This window comes from Eptesicus fuscus, chromosome 15 (genome assembly GCF_027574615.1).
Source record: "Eptesicus fuscus isolate TK198812 chromosome 15, DD_ASM_mEF_20220401, whole genome shotgun sequence".
Taxonomy (NCBI): domain Eukaryota; kingdom Metazoa; phylum Chordata; class Mammalia; order Chiroptera; family Vespertilionidae; genus Eptesicus; species Eptesicus fuscus.
This window is the reverse complement of record NC_072487.1, coordinates 30,506,781-30,521,788: the sequence shown is the minus strand read 5'-3', so window position 1 is coordinate 30,521,788 and position 15,008 is coordinate 30,506,781. Positions and strand designations below refer to the sequence as shown.

The following is a 15,008-nucleotide window of genomic DNA, read 5'->3' as shown; positions in this document are numbered from 1 at the left end:
GGATAATGTCTTGCTTGGGGGCATTGTTTCTGGCTACAAACTGAAACCCTTTGTTAGCTGGCCAAGGAAACCCAAAGGCCTTTTAAACATATCAGTAAGCACACGCTGCCAATATCCTACAGGTTTGGTGAGAAGCCATGGATGATCCAGCTGCTCTTCCAAGATGCCCTTTTGAATTACTGTCAGTGGAATGGAAAAGTACTATTTGGAGAATTGTGTATCTTTTAAGATTTTGCTTATTGTTAACAATGCTCCTGGACATCCTCCTTTTTTTGGTGATCTTTATCCCAATATCAAAGTTGTGTTTCTTTGCCCAAACACTACCTCTTCTATCGAATCAATTGATCAAGGAGTTATAGTAGCTTTTAAGGCCTTCTACCTGAAGAGGACCTTTGCCCAAGCTATTGCTGCAGCTGAGGAAGATACTGAAAAAACACTGGTGCAATTCTGGGATTACAGTATCCATGACTGCATCAGAGCCTTGCTTGGGCTTGGGGTGATGTCACCAAGAAGTATATGAATGGCATCTGGAAGAAGACATTCAGTTAGTTTGTCCATGACTTCAAAGGATTTTCCAAGGCTGAGGACGTTGTAAAAATCAACAGGGCTGTGGTTGAGTTGGCAAACAACTTTAACCTGCGAGTGGATGAGGCTGACATTGAGGAACTCCTAGAGGTGGTTCCTGAGAAAATGGCTAATGAAGAGTTGTTGGAACTGGGACAGGAATGCATAGCTGAAAAAGAGGGAAGAGAAAAGGAAACTGCAGGAGAAGGGAAAGAAAATTCCCAGTGAAGTGTTTAGCAGAAGCTTTTGAAGAACTCAAGAAGCTCCTTAAAAAGTTGGAAAACACGGACCCCTCCCCAACACCAAAAGGTTTTCATTAATAGAGAGGAATTTTCGTGATGTAAATCTGCTTACCAGCAAAAAAAATGATGAAAAAAGAAACAAACCAAGAAAACCAAAGTGGACATATTTCCTTAAGCAGAGCCTCAGGTAGGTCCTTTAGGAGGTATCCAAAGGAAGGCATAGTTATAAGGAGATGACAGCTCATTTGTGTTATTACCTCTGAAGACCTTTCAGTGGGACAAGATGTGAAGTGGGAAGACAATGAATTTAATGATCCTAACCTTGTGTAGGCCTAGCTAATGTGTGTGTTTTTGTGTCTTAGTTTTTAACAAAAAAGTTAAAAAAATAGAAAAAGCTTATAGAATAAGGATGTAAAGAAAATATTTTTGTACAGCTGGTACGCATGTTTGTGTTTTAAGCTAAGTGTTATAAAAGTTGGAAATTTAAAATTTATAAAGTAAAAATGTTACAACAAGCCAAGGTTTATTTATTAATATTGAAAACACTTTTAAATAAATTTAATGTAGTCTAAGTCTACAATGTTTAAAGTCCTCAGTAGTGCATAGTAATGTCCTAGACCAGTGGTAGGCAAACCTAGACTCTCGATTTCAATAATTACAGGCTGTTGTTGTTCCTTGTGATTAAGCCCCTATCCCAGTGGTTGGCAAACTCATTAGTCAACAGAGCCGCAGTTTGCCGACCACTGTCAGATCTTCATGTTTGCTCACCACTCACTGATTCATCCAGAGCAACTTCCAGTGCTGTAAGCTCCATGTTTTATACTGCTTTTTTATTGTACCTTGTCTATGTTTAGATCTATAAATAGTCAGCATTGTGTTATAGTTACCTATAGTATTCAGTACAGTAACATGCTGTACAGTGCTGTAGCCTAGGAATAATAGGCTGTATCATATGTAGTAGTCATACAAGTTTGTGTAAGTATACTCTGTGATGTTCGCACAGCGACCCCATCACCTAAAGGTGCATTTCTCAGAACATATCCCCTGTTGTTAAGTGGTGCATGACTTTAGAGATTGGATAGATCAGTTAATTGCATAGGAGAAAAGGGTTAAGAAATGGGATTAACTCCTGAACTGTGCTAGTTCCTCATGAGGATGAGGGCCCGCCTGACTTTGAGATTTGTCTCCTTTCTAAGGAAGAGCCCCTTGGTGTAAACCTTACTGAGTTGGGTGTCTGGGCCATCTACTCATTGCTGTATTCTTGCCTCTTCTTTCTCACCATGTGTGCAGATTGTGCGGCGGGGAATGCCTCCTGGAGGAGGAGGTGAAGTGATTTTCTCGTGTCCCATAAGGAAGGTCCTGAAGCCCATTCAGCTCACAGATCCAGGAAAAATCAAACGTATCAGAGGAATGGCGTATCCTTTGTATTTGGTTCAGATTTCTTATTATTTTCTCTCCTCATGAAGAGTGACTCACAACCAGTTTACTTCTTCCCAGAGTTATTTACATTTTAGGCAACAATCATAGAAAATCTTAACAGTGAAACTGTAATTGTTGGGTGGGTTATGATGCTTAATTAGCTGCTGCACCATGACTAGATTGATTGATCCGTTCATTTTCTTATTTTAATTAACACTTAAATGGCTCCCATGTATGTTATACTCTTCTCAGGGCTTTGGTTTGGGGGCCACCAGTGCACAGGCCATTTGGACTGAGCCTTATAGACTAAAGGCTTGTGAAGTGGAGCAAGAAAGGAAAAGTGGTTTAGGCAGAAAAGTGGGCCTGTATGGAGGTAACAGGTGCATGGTGGTTCTGGGGAGCGGCAGGCAATGTGGTGTGGCCCAAATGCATCAGCTAGTGGTGTTTGGCAGTAGGAGGTGGTACACGAAAGATGGGCAGGAGCCAGTGAAGGTGGAAGGCCATGCTGAGGCATTGTTCTTCATTCCGAAGTTAGCAGTTTTCTGTAAAATGAATTTGCATATTAAGAGGACAATACTGATGGTACCAAAGAACTTTTGGTTCATTATAGAAATTTTGAAAAGTATAAGTTAAAAAAGAAAATCACCTAATGACCAGCACTTAGAGGCAAAGATGGTGGAGTTACTGTGCCTTAAAGAGAAACAGTGAGGGTAGGTTCTGGAGGACAGGTAAGGCCTCTAGTTTTATAGGATCCTAAAGGCAGGATAGATAGGACACAATGATTACCTGGGTCTGTAATAGAGGAACAGGGAGTTGTGAGGATGATTTTGAAGTTTCTCACTTAGGCACCTGGGTAGAGAGGTTTGTTCTGATAGTAGCTACAAATGTTTGTGGTGATGTGTGGCGTTAGTTTTTTTGTTGTCTTTTGATTTTTAAATACTTTATATCTAAAAATACAGCAAAAATGTTTTTTGTTCAAAGAGGAAAAAATATACTCTCTGGTTGTGGTTCTAAGGATGATGTAAGTAGCCTCTGGCTGCTTGATGATGTGACAGAGCTTGATGATGATTTCTTCCACGTGTGACTTCACCTGCCCTCCCTTGTGCATTTCTGTTGGGATCAAATACTCCCATGTTACCACTTGGCATCATAATGAACCAATATATATTCCAAGTGGCAACAGGCAGGTTGAGAAGGGAGATGAACCAGTGCACTGAAAGGAGCATTATAATGCAGTGACAGTGGTGTGGCCAGTCAGTTCTGGAATTACTCACTCACCACATTGTCTTCATGACATGCCCAGCCAGCCACACCTTTCCACAGAATCTTGAGCCCCACAGAACCAGGAGTCTTTCATGTTTCTTTTCTTTTTTTTTTTAATTTTTATTGTTCAGATTATTACAGTTGTTTCTCTCCCCCCCCCCCCCCCGCATAGTTCCCCTCCACCCAGTTCCCACCCCATCCCATGCTCTTACCCTCCCCCACTGTCCCCGTCCATAGGCATAAGATTTTTGTCCAATCTCTTCCCACACCCTTCACACCCCTTTCCCTCCAAGAATTGTCAGTCCATTCCCTTTCTATGCCCCCGATTCTGTTATATTCACCAATTTATTCTGTTCATCAGATTTTTTATTCACTTGATTTTTAGGTTTCACTTGTTGATAAATATGTATTTGTTGTCACTTAGTTGTTCATAATTTTTATCTTTACCTTTTTCTTCTTCCTCTTCGTAAAGAATACCCTTCAGCATTTCATATAATACTGGTTTAGTGGTGATGAACTTCTTTAGCTTTTTCTTATCTGTGAAGCTCTTTATCTGACCTTCCATTCTGAATGATAGCTTTGCTGGGTAGAGTAATCTTGGTTGTAGGTTCTTGCTATTCATCACTTTGAATATTTCTTGCCACTCCCTTCTGGCCTGCATAGTTTCTGTTGAGAAATCAGCTGACAATCGTATGGGTATTCCCTTGTAGGTAACTAACTGTTTTTCTCTTGCTGCTTTTAATATTCTCTCTTTGTCTTTTGCCCTTGGCATTTTAATTATGATGTGTCTTGGTGTGGTCCTCTTTGGATTCCTTTTGTTTGGGGTTCTGTGCGCTTCCTGGACTTGTAAGTCTATTTCTTTCACCAGGTAGGGGAAGTTTTCTGTCATTATTTCTTCAAATAGGTTTTCAATATCTTGTTCTCTCTCTTCTGGCACCCCCATAATTTGGATGTTGGTATGCTTGAAGTTGTCCCAGAGGCTCCTTACACTATCTTCAAATATTTGGATTCTTTTTTCTTTTTGCTTTTCTGATTGGGTGTTATTTGCTTCTTCGTATTTCAAATCTTTGACTTGATTCTTGCGATCTTCTAGTCTGCTGTTGGATCTCTGTGTATTATTCTTTATTCAGTTAGTGTATGCTTAATTTCTGATTGGTCCTTTTTCATATCCTTGAGGGTCTCACTAAATTTCTCGGATGTTTCTAGAAGATTCTTGAGTGACCTTATAACTGTGGTTTTGAACTCTATATCCAGTCATTTGCTTTCCTCCATTTCTTTCATTTGTGACATGTTTCTTTGTCTCCACATTTTAGCTGCTTCCCTGTGCTGATAGGTGTCCTATAGGACCCAGTAGCTCATCCTCCCCAATTACCTGAGGTGGACTCTCTTGGTGCACCCCTTTGTGGGCTTGTGTGCACAGTCTTGTTGTAGTTAACCCTTGATTGCTGTTGATATCACTGGGAAGAATTGACCTCCAGGCCAATTGGCTGTGAGGATCAGCTGTGTCTACAATCGGAGAACTGCTGTGCTGGAGACACCCTTATGGGGCAGGACTTGCTTCAGTGGGGCTTTGGTGCTCACTGAGTCTGCCCCTTAAGTGTGTCATTTATGGATGTGAAGAATTGTAATCTGGTATGGTCTCACACTGACCACTGGGTATACTGGCTCTTGGATCTCCAAGGAGGTGCAAAGTCAGCCACTGCCTGAGGCCACCCAACAGGAGCTACAAAGAGATCTGCAGATTCCTCCTCTTTGTTTGGGGTTTGGAAGTGCCCAGATGAGGCCCAGCTGTGAAGCAATGCAGGCTGCTGCTGCTGGGCCTTATGCCTTCTTTTGGAAGCTCTGGGGCTCTCTGACCCAGCTGCAGTTTGTTAGGTTTTAGGTTGCAAAAGGCCAGGTCGTTCATATGCAAAAGCCATTGCTCACAGCTTGGGTGGGGTTGTAAATTGGGTGGGGCAAGGTCTCAGGAATCACCAGAGCGGAGCAAACAGTAATGGCTGCCAGTTAGCCCTGCCCCAGAGAGGTCCCTGGGTCTCTGTGTCCTGCAGCCCTATGCAGGAACAATGATCGCTGCAAGCATCTCTGAAGGAAAGCTGCCCTCATGTTCCGGCGCAATGCCAGACAGTCCAGTTTCTCCCTGTATGAGTCTGGGTCCCCAGAGTCTCGCCCGGAACTGGAGTTCAGAGCAGTCAGTAGCTTGTATCTCCCTCCCAATTGAAAAAAACAACAGTGCACCCAGTTGCCAGCCTGTTTCGCATGCACCTCCGCACCTTTGCACCTCTGCACCTCCTACCAGTCTCAATGAGCTTTTTTCTTTCCTTCTAGTTGTAGAACTTCCATTCAACCAGCTTTCCCGTGGTTCTGGATGATATTTGTTTTGTCTTTTAGTTGTGGTTTTGATGTGGTTGTAAGAGGCAGTAAGTACAGGTGTTTACCTATGCCGCCATCTTGGTTGTCCTTCTTTCCTGTTTATTCATCGATGTACCCAGTGCCAGCAGACACTGGTGATAGAGTCCCTGTGGGAAACTCCCGCAGCTGCCTCATGCACATGTTTGCACAGTAGGAAATGGATAAGTTCAGCTTTATTTCATGTTGGGGTTGAGGGTCTTTCAAGGTGGTTACAGCGAGATAAGTCTAGAAGAAGTTAGGAATGTAGGTCTGTAACTTGGGACAAGGTGAGGAATGATTTGAGTCAGCTACCCTGTGGAATCAGAGAGGGGAGGGTGGAACCCTGAGTTGCCACTAAGACTTGTAACACTAACTAAGTCCTCCCAGGAAGGGAGACTGGGAATCAGAGATGAGAGGATAATGAAGAAGGTGCCTTAAAGAGCCCAGAGGAGTGAGCATTAGAATGGGGAATTAGCTGAGGAACTCACAGCAGGCTGCCACCAATGCCCCTAGGAGGAGCTCTTTCCAGAAGGTGGTGGAGACCTTCCGCATGTAAGCTCGCTTGTGTAATCAGCTCTGCATTGTGGAGTGACTGGGAGGGAAATGGTGACGTGTGGAGGCCACGCTTGCAAGAATCTTGACAGGAAAGAGAAGTAAAAGGAAAGATAAAGTGGTCACTTGATGAAGAGAGACTTGATAAGATTTCCTCCTTTAAAAAATATGTTGGTAATGATTTGAGTACTTCCGTAGGTTGGGTAAAGTAGGAGAGAGGCCAAGTGATGAAGCAGTGCAGCATTGTGATTAAGATCCAAGTGCTGGAATCAGACAGGTGTGGGTTCTAACTCTGGCCTTGCCACTCACTGATGGTAGGATTTTGGCCCCAAGCCTTGGTTGACTCATTTATCATTGGGCCCATTATACCTACTGTACCGGTAACAGAGGTTTAACGAGGTCATAGATGTACTGTACAAGGCACTGGGCTCGTAGATAAGTAAGCATTCAGTAAGTGGTAGCTGCTGTAACTTTTTTTATTGTTTGGTAAGGGATGCATTGAGAATGGCAGGCATATGGTGAGTGTGGCTCTAGATTGCTTTGTCTGGAGGTGTGTGGAAGGGAGATGGGAGGAGTTTTTCATTTTCAGTGAGTTAGGATGGGATCAAGGATAAGGGGATTGGCAAAGGTATGATAAGGGAGGGTGACAGGGTGGTAAAGTTGTGCCGTCACAGTGGGGTACGGTGACTACAAGTTGTCATTGAAGCCACGGCCAGCGTGCTCCTTGCTGAGGAACCCAGCAGGGCTCAAGGAATTGGAAACCTTCACAGATTGCTAGTGGAAGTAGATGTGTGTCTATGTAGAAGAACAAGAACTTGTGTTTATGGGATTGTTTGGGGTTAAAACAATCAGATGTTAAAATTGGTAAATTTCTAAGTGCTGACAAGATCTGGGTAAGGGCAGGTGTTGTGGGCCACGGGGCTGGATGGGATTGGGGATGGCTAAGTAAGGAGTTTGACAGAGTGGGGTCGGCCAGGATGTCTCCTTCTCGGGGATGGGGTAGGTGCTTAGAGTCCAGCTTTGCACTTCTCAGGAGGTTTTAGGGAGGGCTTACTTGGAGGAAAAGTGTGTAGTGGACGAACGTTTCAGAGATCTCCATTAGCTTGAACAGTAAGTGGTGAGGAACATGGAATAGGGCCGGCTGAATAGGGGAAGCCGTTGTTGAGATAAAGATCAACCCAGGGGTGCTGTCTACATTCTCTGTCAGGATCATCAGGAACAGAGCACGTTATAGCAAAGCTTCCCTGGATTATAGTTTGTTGTCTGCATGGCCACCACGGGGCCACTCAGGGTCCACACCCGTGTACATGAGGAGAAGGTGGGCAGCTGGGGAGAAATGGTGCTGCCCCGGGAGCCGCAGGTTGATGGATAGTTAAATTGGCTTTGCTGCTGCCAAAAATGCTGCAGTTCATGGCCTTGTACATGAAATTCTATACCCATCCAGGTCTATTTCAATTTTTCCCCCCCCCTGAGATTTGTTTGCTAGCGGTGAACTCTGCTTAGAATCCATTCTCTAGTCTGGAAATGTGATTCCTGGAGTGTGCGTGTTTTGACACAATCTTGTGGTAACGACATGGGTTTCATGGAGGCTGACACACTGGGGTCCGGCCTGGTAATTACCCTCTTTACTGGGTGTAGAAAAGCCTCATAAGTGAGCCTTTGATGTTGCTGGGAAAGGGGTGAGCATCCTGGGTTATATAGAGAACATGAAAGCTGAAGGCTGTGGAGCCCCAGGCATCTGGGGTTTGATTTTGTTCCTCCCTAACTTCTCCCTCTGGTGTTCCTTTTGCAAAATCTGAGCCAGAGACTCTAGTGAGGGCCTAAGCCCCTCCCCTTGCTTGAGGCAGCGGGTATAACCCCTGAATCCTCCCCAGTCTTCCTCTAAACTCCCTGGGAAAATACCTTTGCTTAGATACCTGCCTGCAAACCAGACATTCCCGCCTCTGGTCTGCAGAGCAGCTCATTTCACAAACACCTCAGAGGAATGTGGGTTTGAATTGAGATCACCTTCTTGGCCAGGATTGGAGCCTGGGAAGAAAAGAGCTGCCTTTGGAAAAGTTTTAGCTGGGTTTGTTGTTTTTACTTGCAAGGCTGGTTACCTGTTGAACTGAGCTTGGAGTTTATATTCCCCACAGGAGGGCTCAAGTTGGGAGAACTAGTCCCACTCTCCTCTGTGCATTTGTGGTTTTAAGGAGCTACGGCCCAAAGTGCATCTTTTCCCTTCTGATTGACTGGCCAGGGCCTGGCAGGGAACTGGTGTTGGTTCCTGCCAGCAGCTGTGACTGGATAGTGCGGTTACTGTTTATTTAATGTCACCCACTCTCTTCTTCCCCCTGCCTGATGTGGGTGAGAGCGAAGGGAGCATTCTGTTTCAGTTTTACAGTGCGGCCTGGTAGCTCATGATCTGGTACATAAGAGTTAATTGAGTAAACTGAGGTAGAGGCAGAAGTGGGGTGTGAGTTGGAATTTGTGGGACAATATGGTTTTCTTTCTCTGACTATAGAGAATCAGTCTCTCTCTCTCTCTCTCACACACTACACACACACACACACACACACACACACACACATGCGAATGCACTCCTTGGGGTTCTCTAACCTGCAGTCCTGGGGAGGGTGAAGTTCCATATGGACTGTAGTTATGAACGTGTCTCTCTAGGATGTATAGTATTCATGAATGAGCTTCAGGACATTCATAACCTCCAACTTGTCTATCACAGTGTGTGTTCGTGTGTTTCTTGAGAGAGTGTCATAGCTTTCATCAGGTTTTCAGAGGGCTCTCTGGTCCAAAGGAAAAGAACCTCTGCTTTGGGATTTGAATCTTGGACTAACGGTAAGAAAAGCAATAGCTGACATTTGATGGGCTCCGACCGTCCACCAGGCACCACTAATCGCATTACATGCATCCTTTCATTTGAGCCTCCAAACCCTGTAGGGAGAGTATTATGATTGTTCTTCCCTTACTGATGAGGAAGTGAAAGGACAGAGAAGAGCACTTTTGAGCCAGCACAATGCAGTTTGCTGGAGCTGGGACTTCCACACAGTCTGATTCTAGAACCTTAGTTGTTCCTTGGTGGGGGCTCCATGCCAGGCCACGTGGCTCCGTAGTGACTCTGGGATGTACTAGTTTAAAGCTCCTTTACCTTCTTTACTTCATGGCCTGAATTCTAGCATAGCCTTGCACCGGCCCTGCATTGGCGCTGTCTCCCTCCTAGTTTCCACATCTCTGGAAGGGTTGGGGGAGGAGGTTGTCTTTGGGAAGTGGATCTGTTTAATTTTGAATCTTAGTTCTGTGACCCACCTATCCTCAGTGTAAGTCCTGGACCTGGGGGGATCCATAGTCCCTGCCAAAGGGTTGCCATGAACATAGAGTAAGTTGACAGTGTACCTAAGACAACTTTGGGAACCATGAACGCTGTGTGATTGTGTGTCAGGATAGTGTGACATCTGTGCTCTCCTAGGGAGAGTGAGCAGCCTCGGACCTCAGAAGGACAGCACCCACCTGGTCCAAAGGGTATGAGACCCGGCCTTGTTTGTCGTAGCTATCTGTGGTCGAAAGTACACTCTGGACAGAGAGGTGGTGATGTAACTGGGCTCTGTGTGTGTATGTATTGAAAAATCCCTCTTTGCTCTTTCCTCATTTCAGGTTTGTCCTTTGAGACAAGTCAAATATTTATCGAATATTTCTGAGTACAAAAGTAGTGTAGTATAGAGTCGTGAGGGATGCAGCAGCAGAGCCCTTTTGCTATGGCGTCTGTAGTCTTGTTGACGAGTGAGAACGTGTGTGTATGAAGGGAGATGGATGGTAAGTGTTAAGTGCAGATCACAGTTGGGTGCTGGCTGGAGAGTTTCAGAAGAGGGAGGGAACTCTGGACTTGAAGGATGAAGGAAGGGTAGTTCGGGGTGAAGAATTTGGATGGGTGGAGCGGTGAGGTTGCCGGGTTAGGGATGAACACTGAGCAGGCCGGAGGGTCTGGCAGCAGGATCTGGGAGGGTCTGGAGTTACTGGGAGATTCTCACCAGCATGAGGAAGATTAATCTTTGGGTGGAATGTTTAGGATGGATCAGAAAGGGAAGCTAGACGCTAATCAAGTTTTTGCACAGACTCAGAGCATTTTATTCTACAGGTCAAATGAAAATTAAATGTGTTATTGATAGTAATTTTTGAAGAGTTGAGCTGAAATGGGCAGACCACACACCTTGTTTTCCCTGTTGGACTTGCCACATGAGGTTTGTATAAGGGGAGTGGGAAGAGCACATGTTATTACTTCTCCCTTCTTTTAGCCCCTGCCCTGCATATCTAGCTGGCTTATGGCCATGCATTGCACATTAAAAGTGCTCATTACATACTTATTTTTTATTTGATTCATGGGATTGGGGAGAGCCAGTCTCTGTTTTCCACTTTCTTAAGCACCAGTTTTTTACTTGTGTTGCTAATATCTTCCTCCTCTCCTTCTTGGGTCCCTGTTATAAAAGTGCTAATTACCAGTATTTTGACCATATGGTAGCAGTTGTGAATAGTCTGAATCATCCACAAATGGAGTGATTGATACTCAAATAATTGAAAATAGTCTCTGTGCATTTAAAAAACAACAAACCTGTTTAGACCTTTACATGCAGCAGCTATCATGCTCTTTTTCTTCTTTCTCTTTTTTTTCTCTCTGTTTTTCCTATCAACAGTGTAGCATCTGCTCCTATCTTCTATCTTAGGTCCTAAGAGAGACTCGTTGGTTACAGCAATGGGGATGATCAGAGAATTCCTCAAAAGGAGCTTGGCTCATGCCATACGAGGCAGTTGCCTTCATTTATTCCAGAATTGAGTTGAATCATTTCTAAGGGCAGGGGTCTGGGTGGGAAATTTACATCAAGGTTGGGAGGTTTTACTTTTCAACTCTTTATATTGTTTGTTTATTTCCCACCATGAGCATTTAAGCCTTTTATAACTATAATATAAAGTTATATATTAAATAAAATAATAATATAAAAATTGGTGATGGTACTATACAGGTAAGTGATGAAGTACAGTTAGAAAATTAAATGCAATTAGAAGTCTCAGTTTATCATTACAGTTTCACAAATATTTGCTAGCTCTTGATGTTTTTCTACTCTGAAGTCCAAGGAGAATGACGCCCTTAACTCTAGGTTGCAGGTACTCCGTCCGTGTTTCACCTCAGATGGCGAACCGGATTGTGGATTCTGCAAGGAGCATCCTCAATAAGTTTATACCCGACATCTACATTTACACAGACCACATGAAAGGAATCAACTCTGGGAAGTAAGTGTCTGTGCATTTTGGGAGCCTAATTCTGCAGCTACCCTAGCCTTTTTCATACTCAGCTCTGAGGTTGGGCGGCCAGAGGAAGAACAATTTCAGATTTAATTTCCTTCCGACTTACTGCCATTGCCACCAATAACTCCTATCTCATGGAAAGCATCACAGTGCCCAGTACTGGGAGATGAGGGGGTCCATCCCTAGCTTGGGGGAATGAAAACCTAGTTATTTATTAGCAGTGCTTTTAGCTTTAAATTCCATCTGTACTCTGTTCCCACAAAAAGTTAAAGTAAACAGGTTCTTCCACTCTGAGGAAATAACAGTTTAGGCAAAAATCCTTTGTTGGCCCAAGTGCCAGTCAGATTCTCTCTCTGTCTAGGGGAACAACACCCCTGGAGCCAAAGAAAGTTGTTATTGCAGATTGGGTTTGGTTTAGTGAAAGCCTTTGTGGAAAACCCCACTTTAGAAAATAAAAAGTTAATGATCTATGTTTTGGGCTTTTGTTGTATTTTTAGAAACCAGTAACTTAGGGAAGCAATTAAAACCGTGTTTTTTGTTTGTTTTGTTTTACTCTGAAAATGTTAAACACAAAGAAAAGTTGACCTGAAACTAATACAAAATAATATCAAATATAAACTGTTATTGGGAAAAATATAAAAGAAAACTTGAAAGGATAGTATGGTGAACACCTATATATTCCTGCTACCTGTAGTTAACAATGAATATTTTGCGAAATTTGCTTTACCTGTGTGGGTTTGTTTGTTTTTGCTGAAACATTTTAGTGACAGTATCATTTAGTGACAGTACTTCAGATCTGAAGTTTTCAGGTTGTGTCTCCTAAAAAAAAAAAAAAAGAAGAATATTGGGGTAAAAGGTTGATAGTGCTGCAGCTAACCCTTTTCATGGGTGTTCCTTCTGAGGCTCCTTTTAACTTCAGCAACAAAAGAAAAGAGAGTTAAGGAGGGTGACTATGTTATGGGATCTCCGATCTTTGTGAGGCCCAAGGAAAAGATGGTGTTTTCAGAAACACTGTAGTGGCTCATAGCAACAGAGGTGGTGGTGTCAGAGGTGAGAGTTGAGAAAGGATTTGTGTCCTCTGGAGTTGGAAAGGTCAGTGATGGTCCCAGACCTGCGTATATTGCTCAAGTATCACCAGTGTTTTCCTTGTTCAAACTGTGGCAGTGGTAACATCCTTAGGTAGTTGTAAAGATGAAAAGAAAAGGTCACACATGTAAGCCACTAAGTCAGGCATGTCAAACTCGCAGCTCATGCTTGCACTAAAGCAATGCCTGGCCATAGTAGGTGCTGCAGAAATGGTAGCTGCTAAGACTGTTCTTTCCTTTCCCTTCCCTTGGCCACAGGTCTGGAATTATGTCAGCAGTTGGAATTTTGGCCTCGGTCTCTACCAAAGGCTGGCCAGGGGTGAAGCAGAGCAGGCTTGAGGCCATACTGCCACCAGTGTGGCTTTTTATGCCTGACTCAGCTGACCCCAGTGCATGGTCACACTAGGAAGCTCACACATGGTCAAGATGTGGGTATTTGTGGACTTGTGGGTCATCAACTTCAAGCTTCCTTTAAAAAGTTAAAACCAATGTATGATAAGTCCATGTTTAGTTTTCTGAATCTTAAGTTACAGATGATACAGTGTTTTTCCTTCTCTGTTATGAAATTAGGAAGTCATGGATGGGTATTTTCCTCTTCTGAGTCGGTGAAGTATGCATGTCAGTTAGGCTTATGTTGTGGCCTGGCCTGGACCTTGGGGCCAGCAGTTCCTGGTGCCTCTGTCAGTGCTGTGGCCAACGTGCACATCTGTCCAGGGTGGTATCATTTTGACTCTCACAGTCACGAATTAAAAAAAATAAACAGTACACATATAATACCTTAATAAAAAAATGGGAAAAAAAATAAACAACTCGTCCTTTACTAGTTGGAAAGTTTTGGAGGCTGCCACTGGTAAACCGCACCAATGTGCATTTTCAGTGAGGTCACCTGGCGACCAGCTGCTTGGTCAGTGTAACTTGAAATAGGGCTCCTAACACACACCCCAATTGGGGAGAAAATTGGAGTTGTATACATTAACAGATTAATATGTTATCTTGTTTTCTGTAAAAGAAATATAATATCAAATGGAACGATCTTGATCAACTGTAAAATTTATTAAAATAAGTCCACATTCCTCACAAAACTCATATGGATGAGAAAATTAGGAAGTTCTTGGGAAATACAGGTGAGTGGGTTAAAGCAGTGATGGGAGCTTATCTCCTGGTTCTCCCTCCCCTCCATTTCCTACTCTTTCATTTTACATTCCACTGCCTCTCCTGCAGAGCTGGGCGTCCCCTCCCTGCTCCTGGTCAAGCAACTCAAAGGCAACTTGAGATGGTGCAAAAATGTCCCATGACGATGGAGGGGCGGCACAGTGTTAGATTGTTAAGCATCACACAGAGTGCCCCCGAGCCTTTGATTACATAGGTAGCTCACTGCCCCCTTCCCTTAGCAGGTGCCATTAACCTTGGACTGCATACGTAGGTCATCGATTTAAAAATAAAAAAGAAATTGATAACTGACCATCATAGTTCCTACAGTGAGCTCATAGTGCATTTGAGGCATCATTAATTTTACACATAATTTTTCTGAAACCAATATCTTGGCTAGTTTTTCAGAGAGTGCATAGAAGGTGCTTTATGAACTGTGTCAGAGGAGCAGGTCTGTACATGCTGTGTGGACGATGGCTGCTGCTCCTCTCCTGGTGACACGTTTACTGAAAAGGCATGAGACAAAGGAGATTTGAGGGGTCAGATCTGGAAGTTTTGTGGAGAGGTGCTTGTGCTTTATTGTTTACGGACTGATTTTGTTTTGTGTCAAACTGGTTGTCAGTGAAGTCGGTGAGGACAGGAACTCTTGTGTTTACCGCAGTGCCCCCAGTTCCTGGCCCATGGTAGCAGGTGTTTGTTGGAATTACGAACGTGGTTCTTGACCGGAAGGGTATTAGGTTCTGGCTGCTGGGTGGTAGAAACACAGTGGGAGAGAACATGTGCCAGCTCTTCGATGCTATTAATTGAATTCTGAGTTAGAGGTGTCCCTTAGGGACACAAACAAAGGTGAGCCTTATCTGGGCTCTTCCTGGCTTATGTGCACTTTTCATTATGGCGGTTGGGAGGGGAGCTTGATGTATTCCACGAGGAGCTGTAATGAGGTGGTCTCCGGGCCACTTACACCTTCTGGGTTGGTTGTAAGTGAGGGCTATGGTGGCGAACTTGGGTAGGCTTTGGAGTCTGGAAGACCTGCATTGGAAACACACCTCAGACACTT

General features: G+C 43.8%; 1 protein-coding gene across 1 annotated transcript in view; it reads left to right on the top strand.

The window, feature by feature from the left end:
* Window positions 1-15,008, top strand: part of RCL1 (RNA terminal phosphate cyclase like 1) — a 58,362-nt gene that overhangs the window by 27,612 nt on the left and 15,742 nt on the right. The window contains exons 5-6 of the mRNA XM_008144990.3: window positions 2,097-2,221; window positions 11,577-11,702. Of these exons, the coding sequence (XP_008143212.1) occupies window positions 2,097-2,221; window positions 11,577-11,702 (251 nt within the window). The remainder of the gene's footprint in view (window positions 1-2,096; window positions 2,222-11,576; window positions 11,703-15,008) is intronic.